Source organism: Habropoda laboriosa, unplaced genomic scaffold (assembly GCF_001263275.1).
Source record: "Habropoda laboriosa isolate 0110345459 unplaced genomic scaffold, ASM126327v1 scaffold22, whole genome shotgun sequence".
In the NCBI taxonomy this organism is placed as follows: Eukaryota; Metazoa; Arthropoda; class Insecta; order Hymenoptera; family Apidae; genus Habropoda; species Habropoda laboriosa.
The window spans coordinates 4,203,797-4,211,712 of record NW_017100261.1 but is presented as its reverse complement, the minus strand read 5'-3'; the positions used below and the strand labels follow the sequence as shown (position 1 = coordinate 4,211,712).

Sequence of the window (7,916 nt, the reverse complement as noted above, 5' to 3'; positions counted from 1 at the left end):
CAGCCTGTCTGTGCCTCTGCTTCGGAAAGTGACTAATGACTAGCCGGCCAGACCTACTCTTCTACCACCCAACGAGAGAGAGAACGAGGAGCGCGCGCCGGCCGGGAGGAGAGAACAGATACCGGAGAGGTGAGCCGCTGTTATCTCGCAGCCCTCGACGACGGTCAACCGTGAAAAATGACTATCGCGACGAAGAAATATTTTACGGACGGCGGGTTCGAGCGGCGTCGTTACGCGCTACGGGAAGAACAGACAGGTACACGTACTCGCTGTTAGGCGAGTGTACAGAGGGAAACGGAGGAAATGTAGATTTTCAGGAACGATAGAAAAGAATCGTATGAAAGTAGAAGAGAGAAGCGTTTCGCTGTGGTGATTAAAAGTTATTTTAATTCGTTCTTTATTTAAGAAAATTCGAAGGGAATACGCCTTGTCTGAGGCATCCACTGCTGCTTAACCCTTTGCATTCTGAACATTTTTTGATGCGATTGATCAGTAATGTTAACACACTTTTACAGTGAAATTTTTCAGAGCGAAGTTCTATTTACTTTCATTTCTTTTCTTAATTTGCTTCATTTTGATACGGCTTAAACTTGAATGGAGTAGAGCGTAAAGGGTTAATTCTCAGTTGACGACGATATCTTACGTGTAAAATATGGAATAAAATGGTACGGGGCGTGAACCGCTTAACGTAATCACCTTAGATCATTCTATTGCTAGTGAGCCTCTATTCGAAGCTTTCAAGATCATTATAGTATGTTTTTTACATATAGAGTGTCCCTTTTCAACAATTCTCACACGTAAGAGATCTTCGGGTCAAAAATGACCCAAAAGTGTAACAAAAGGACGCACCAGGGTTGATATCTCGACATATCTCTCTCTTCCCAATAAAACCGAATCATAGAGAAAAAGACAAAAATGCAAAGTAAAGAATAAACGAGGAGAGACCTAGGAAAAAGGAGAATACAAGACGAAGAAAACGTGCGGTCTTATTCATAGGCGACGAGCATCGAGAGCATCGCGAATCGAATGGAAGACGCCTCTCTTCAGATCGATCTCCGCCGCGACTAGCACGCGGAACTGAATCCGGATCGGATGAACGAGGGAACCGGGCAACTTTATGCGCCTGCTCTGCTCCTCTTCCTTCCGTGGGAAGCGGGGCCAATCTCTCTCTCCGCCACCACTGCCGCCGCCGTCGCCGCTTCCTTCTCCTTTACTCCTACCTCTCTCTCTCTCTCTTTCTCTCTCTCTCTCTCTCTCTCTCTCGTTACTTCCGCGCCTGGAATCCCACGCTTACGCCGCCGCGGACGTCAGAGGCGTAAATCCGAGAGAGCTTCCTGGGCTGTGAAGCGTCGCGGCGTCGTTAATGATAGCTCCGAGCCGCGCTCTGCCTTTCTGCCGCCGCACTCTCTATCTATCTTTCTCTCTCTCTTTCTCTCCAACCTTCACGCTGTCTCACTCTTTGCCCCGTCGCCGCCTGAGAACGCGCCCGCGCGCGCCTCCAGACCCAAAGCCTCGGGAAAACGCGCGTTCGTTCGCTCGTTTGCTTCTCTCGCACCGACCATGGAGAAACGGCTTAACGTCGTATTTCTGATGGAATTTTTCCTTCGAATTATTTTTCTACTTCGGCTACCCATGTAATCGAACGTGTTCCTCCTCGTGTAGAAATTCGTCCAAAATTCTTTCGTCTAGTTTCGCGAACAACGAACGCAGGTGTCGTTTAGTATTTATCACAGACACCGTGAGAGGTAGATTAAGAACCAATTCTTGCAAAAAAGTAATTGCGATATGAAAGGGTTAAAGAGTTAGAAGTTCGTATATGTTGTGAAAATGTAGGAAATTAGGAAATTTGCACACGTAACTCTTTTCTTTTACCAAAAAATAAAGAAATACTACTGAAACAGCAAACAAAGTACGTAACAATGGTTCGCAAAATTTACAGATGGAAATTTCAATCCTAAAATTTTTTACAAAATTAGAGTTTCCAAATTTCCAGAAAAATGGTACGTATCTCATAAAAATCGAACTTATTTACTAAAAAAGCTAACACATTTCACGCATAGAACGATTCACGGTGTAGAATACAATGGAGGTTGTCCCGATAACAACAAACGGTCTCCGCGATTCGAAGAAAGCCTCCGGAATCGATTCCAATCAGAAGATATCGCGAGGGAGGGCCGGGCACGCGATCATCTCTCCCTGGTAAGATCGATACGTTCCGCGAGTCTGAATTACCATACACACGCTCCTCCTCGCCGCGGCGGTTCGCCAGACAACTTATTATCGGTTATTTATCACGGCGGCCCGTGACTGAAATTTTTCGCGGCGAGCGTATCAAGAGTTCGAGATCCTCGCGCGCGCGTTCCACTTACGAGACGGGAGCCATACGAGCTCGCCGTGAGAAATGGACGAGCCATTACGCGGTGACATCGAAGGCCGCAGCACGTTACATCGGAAACTGCCGCGAGCTGGATCGAGCTGTGCGAAAGAGAAAGAAAGAAATAGAGAGGAAGAAGAGAGAGAGAGAGAGAGAGAGATCTGGGCCACCGGCCAGCCGGCAAAAATGCGACAAAAAGTGGGAAAAATCGAGCCCGGAATTTTTATCTTCGAGGAATGTTACGAGTACCGGAGAAACGTCGGTGATTTATGTTTGTTTCGTTTTGGAGTGGGATGATTGAAAAACGGACGGGGAACCGATGCTACCGTGAAACTGTTGTTAGAGAATTTGTACGGGGTGGTGTTCTCTACTGAATCTGTAGTAAATGGAACGATACCTGAAATGTATCGAAAATTTTGCTGATATGTAATTGAAGGGTTGCAAACCGTAACGTTTCAAGTAGCGGGAGATAAAGTGAAATTTTCTGGAGATGTGAGAAACGAAGGGATCTGATGCATTTAACTAGCGTGCAATTATTGTTCGGGAAGTATTTCTGTTAATAACAATTTTTATTTAAAAATTTGTTTTCTTCTCGTGGAATGCTAGGATCGTTCTAATATCAACAGGAATTATGTACAATTGTACTTACAACGTTCTCATATGGAACTCTTCCATTGTACTCAAGAATAATTCATTCAAAAATTTGATTTTCAAAATAACTTTCAATTCTGCACTTTCTTCCAAAATGACAGTGGCACAAATGAAAAATTCCAATTTGAAAAAAAAGTTAATAAAATTACATAAACTCTCCACACTTCTAAAAACACATTCTGATCCTACTCTTCCAAAAACTTGACCCAAAATCTTCAATTCCAAAAAATCATGAGACATTCGCCCTAACTCGAAGAATAACTCCCTCCATCACCCAAAAACTTCCATTCCCGAAACCATCGAAACGTGTGTTAAAAACCTTAAAACGATTTTAAACACATAAAAATCTAAAAAGAAAAACAGACTTTCCCTCGGCGTAGATGTGACCGCGATTCTATTTCACCCGGAAAAAACCTACCCAGTCCTGCGCGGCGGCCGTCGATCAGCGAAACAATCGCGACGCTTCAACGTCGAACCCGCGATCGACCTTTCAACCTCGCCTCTTCAGCTCCCCTTCCCCATCCCCTGGCGTCACTTCAACTTTCAATCTTCCCGGATCCCGTCGTCACCCGTCCGTTTACCAGCGCACAAACCGGCGGCGGCGGGGCAAAGGGGGGAGGAGAGGGAATCCACCAGTTGGAGGTCTGGTGGCGCGTAATCGCTCCGTGACGAAAGTTCGGCTCGGCGAGAAATCGCGGAAGCTTGGCGGCGGCGCGTTACGTGTGGCGAGGAGGAGGCCACCAAGGCGTCTGTGAACGTTCACAGAGAGGCCAGAGTACGACGACGAAACCAGCAGCAGCAGCTAGATCCAAAAGAGCGCCGTTGCTCCACGTTTCTTTTTTTCATTTTCTTCTTCTCGCGGTTACTACCTACGTATCCGTGTAATTAGACGTAATTAAGCAACCACCTTATCCGAGGCGTTTTCTCCCTCTCTCTCTCTCTCTCTCTCCCTCCTGTCCTTTCCACCGTTCCGTCCGTCCCGGCCTTTAGGTTTCCGCCGCACACGAGAGATCCATTTTCCTGGCAAGCCCGGTGTGCTGGCCCGAGATTTCTCGCGGTTTTTCTACTTGCTCGCCAGATAAATTCCCGACCCGTAACCCCGCCGCGCGAATCCACCGAGAAATCGTCTGCGGCCGGAAGGCGTTTGAGCAGCGCGCCTCGCTTTCGGGGATGTCGGTTTTACTGCCACGGCCAGTTTTCACTGCATCGCGATACGTTGTTATCTGCCGGCTGTATATGTGGCTCCTCTCCGTTACGAAACAGTTGCCGCTGGATTTTTGTAAGAATGTTTTTGATACGGATATGCTGGAAGAACGTGTCGTCGGTTGATTCGGATACGGTTCGTGGAAGAAGGAAACGACTGGGGAAATTGTAGACGAAAAACTGACTACTTCGAGAAAATTCGTGTCTTAGACGTGGGAGACGATTGGAGCGATGTTGGAAATTGTATATACTGGGTGTCCCAATTTTTTCGAATGAAACTTTGTCAGTGTGTTTCATGGGTGTAGGTGAGAAGAAAATGTTATATAAACGTGGGTCGTTGGAAGCTTCGTTAAAAAGTTACAACGAAAATAAAACGGGAACTGTAACGGGTGTGCAGTTATTATGGTAGAAAATAGGAATAGATCAGTGGTACGTGCGTCTGGTAGATTTATGCAAGCTGTGTTTACGATCTGAGGTTGTTAAAGGTGGTGAATGTTACTTTTGCCAGTGTCAATCTTATCTTGTGGTGAAATTTTAATTATATTATCTTTACCAAAGGCCTTACTGCAAATTTATCTCCATAGTTTATCGGACAGTTGTGAGTGTTCGATACTTATAGATGGGAGTGAAGGTTATCGTTGTTCTAGTGAACTTGAACACGATGGATCAAAGATGACTCGATCTGAATTTGCAGTCGAATATTGGTAATTGGAAAATTACTACGATTTTTCCAAGATACCGACGAAATAATCGCTGAGAAAACAGGCGAAGAAATGTCAAATCTAACGTTTTTCGGCTAAAATTAAATTTATACACTTTAAGCATGTAGTTCAATAATTTTCAATTTGAACTTTCGAAAGACATCACTCCAGATACAACGAACCGTAACATAGATCTCACACTTGGTTCCATATTTTCCATGAAAAAAATGTGAAATAAAAATAACAAGATAGTCCGTACGTGCTAAATGCAATTTCATAAAGTACGCCCGAGCATAGCTTCGAAGACTAGAACCAAACAAATGATAGGTACAGTTGACAAGAAACGCGACCAAGTGCACGTTTCGTCCAACGTTTGCAAAAGTGAAATTTAAAAACGGCAACTATGAGCAAAACCGAATCAAAGTAGTCTGAGTGTGTTTATACGTGGTCAGAGTATATTCGGTGCGGCGTCGGACAAATGTGCGAACTCAATATGAAGTATTTTTAGCGTGGCTCACTTCGAAAACGTTTGGTTACCCAGCATTCGGCTCGTCATTTCGAATTATTCGCTACGATTCGATTCACGGCTGTTCCTTTACAAATCAACCCTATTCTACCGGCGAACGTTCGGTTCAAAAGTTGGCAAAACCTCCATCGAAAGGAAGATGTGAAAATAAGAGAAAATTTAGGCTCAAATTTTCAAAGATTCGATTTCACCGAGAAACACGCAACTTTTTCTACCTTTACAAAAGATTCGACCTGTTTGAGCTAGGTTTGCAATTGTTTGTTTGCGTCTGTCAAACTTGTGATACAACTCGAGATAAAATTCATCTACAAATGTAAAGTAGCATTTTTTCGAACCAATAAAAACAGTTTCAAACTCTAACAAAACTGTGCATCTCCCAGAAAATCAGATCTAGAAATCTACACAGCTTGGAGTTTGAGAAAAAGTGTCAAATAACCATTATTACAACGCGTTAACCCTACGTCACCAGCAGTCGTTCGACCAAACAAACAATTACCCTCAAACGGCGAAACTCCGTGTACCACTCGCAATTTCCTGGAACCGATGGTACATCGCCGCAAAACTGCAGGCTGCGGCCGAGGCCGCGAAAAGCACGATAATCCACTCAGAGACAGACTCACCTTGTTGTGCGGCAGCTGTGTGGGCACGTAGAGCGGAGGGTCCAATCCAGGACTCGTCACCGCGTGACGCCCGATAATCCTGTCCGCTGGTTTCGCGTCGTATCCTTCCGGTTGCCCGATGTGGAAGCCCTTGCTCTTCACCCAGAACCGGAACTTGCTGTTCTCTGCACTGTTCACTTCCTCGCCCCTCAATGTTCTCAATATACGCGCGTACTTTTTGATGGTGATAGTCTTCGTCTTCGCCAAATCACCGTACGTTTTGATCACCCACGGTTGATAAGCGTTGAACATTCCGTCGTTCTGAAATTTCTTCGGTAGGCCAGCGCTGTCTGTCTGACCCTTCTGCAAACCGTAAGCAGCCCCGTTCACGCCACCAGCGATCCCGGGAAACGGCATCGGAACACCGTTCTTCGTATCCATCGCGTTACCAGCGTTTCCGTTACCAACGTAGCCAGAGTTCATACCGGCAGACGTGGCCGAGCTCAACGAACCACCGGTCATATTCGAGATGTCCAGATACGACACGGCCGAACTTTTCCCCAAGTTCGTCGCGTTTCCAACGAACGTCGCCATCGAGGAGGACATGTAAGGGATCGGGCTGGGCATACTGAGGCTACCGGCGCAGAGACCAGCGGCGTTAGGGTTAGCAGCCATGCTCAGACCAGCTACAGAAGCGTACGTAGACACGTCAGACATGTTCGTCGAGGTTGGCCAATTGTTCGACATCGCTTCTGCCGCGGAAGCTGCGGATGCTTTGTTGTGCGCGGCTGACCTGGACACCGAACCTCCTCGACTCTTCGACGACGGACTGGTCTCCGGTGATGAATTTTTGCTGGCGTTAGTAGACGTTCCGCGAGATTTCTTCGTGGGTGGTTCATCTCGAGGTCCGTTCATAGAGTTCAGATTACCGTGGGAAGGGCTGTTGTTGTTCTCGGACCTTGAACGTTTGCTCGACGAACCGCTGGAAGACGCGGATTGGCTGGACGGGGTTGGCGAATTGTTCACCGGCACTCTGCGACGGAGTCCCATTGTCGCGCTGGCCATTATTCCCGGGTATATTTAGTGCGACCGTTTGCCGGTTTCCCTGCTGACGATCGATTTCACACTGTCACTAGTTCACCGGCCGCGTCGTCGTCGATCACCGAAACCGTCAGCCACCAGCATTATCGTTCGTACACGCGGCCGCTCCACAGACGAACGTAGTAGAGGCACAACGTTGTATACACAGAGAGAGTGAGAGAGAGGATACACACGAGCTCAAACACACAGACACACACAGACAGGGGTGGGTGGCCTCTCTGGTTCTTGTGTTGTTGTATATCGACGTCCACGATGCTCCAGTCCGTTGTCTACCACCCGCTTCCGGGTTACCGCGGGAAAATCGAGGTTCGAGAGGTCGCGGCCGTAGGTTGTTCCCGCCTGTAACAGAAATAAAAAAAAAAGAACACTTGGGGGACGTGTGACCAGGCTGGATTAGGTATGCACGATTAAACGGCGGAAACGTTTAAACGAGGCCAGCCATGTTAATGGACAGGCAGGCCAAGTAGGTGGAAACGAACAGTAGGTGGTCAGGATAACAGGCGCCGCTGAAATTCAACTACGAAATTGGTCTCGCGCGACGACAACCACCACCACCAACACTACCACGACGCCTTTCTCTCCCAGCTGAAGAGGGAAAACTCTTTCTATCTCCGTGACCGGGACACACGCGCGTTTCGCAAACCTGACCGTTGGGGTAAAAGTTGGATTTAATAGACGTTCACCGGTCGCTGACCAGCGTTGGGTAGAAGTTGTTTCTACGGTTGTCTCTAAATCGAATCTAGTCGTTGTTCCAAGTTTTC

General features: G+C 46.9%; 1 protein-coding gene across 1 annotated transcript in view; it reads right to left on the bottom strand.

Annotated features, from left to right (window-relative positions):
• The window catches only part of LOC108572729, a 68,802-nt gene extending 61,432 nt beyond the window's left edge, over window positions 1-7,370 (bottom strand). The window contains exon 1 of the mRNA XM_017935007.1: window positions 6,076-7,370. Coding sequence (XP_017790496.1) covers window positions 6,076-7,119 — 1,044 coding nt within the window. The 5' untranslated portion in view covers window positions 7,120-7,370. The remainder of the gene's footprint in view (window positions 1-6,075) is intronic.
• Window positions 7,371-7,916: the final 546 nt, after the last annotated feature.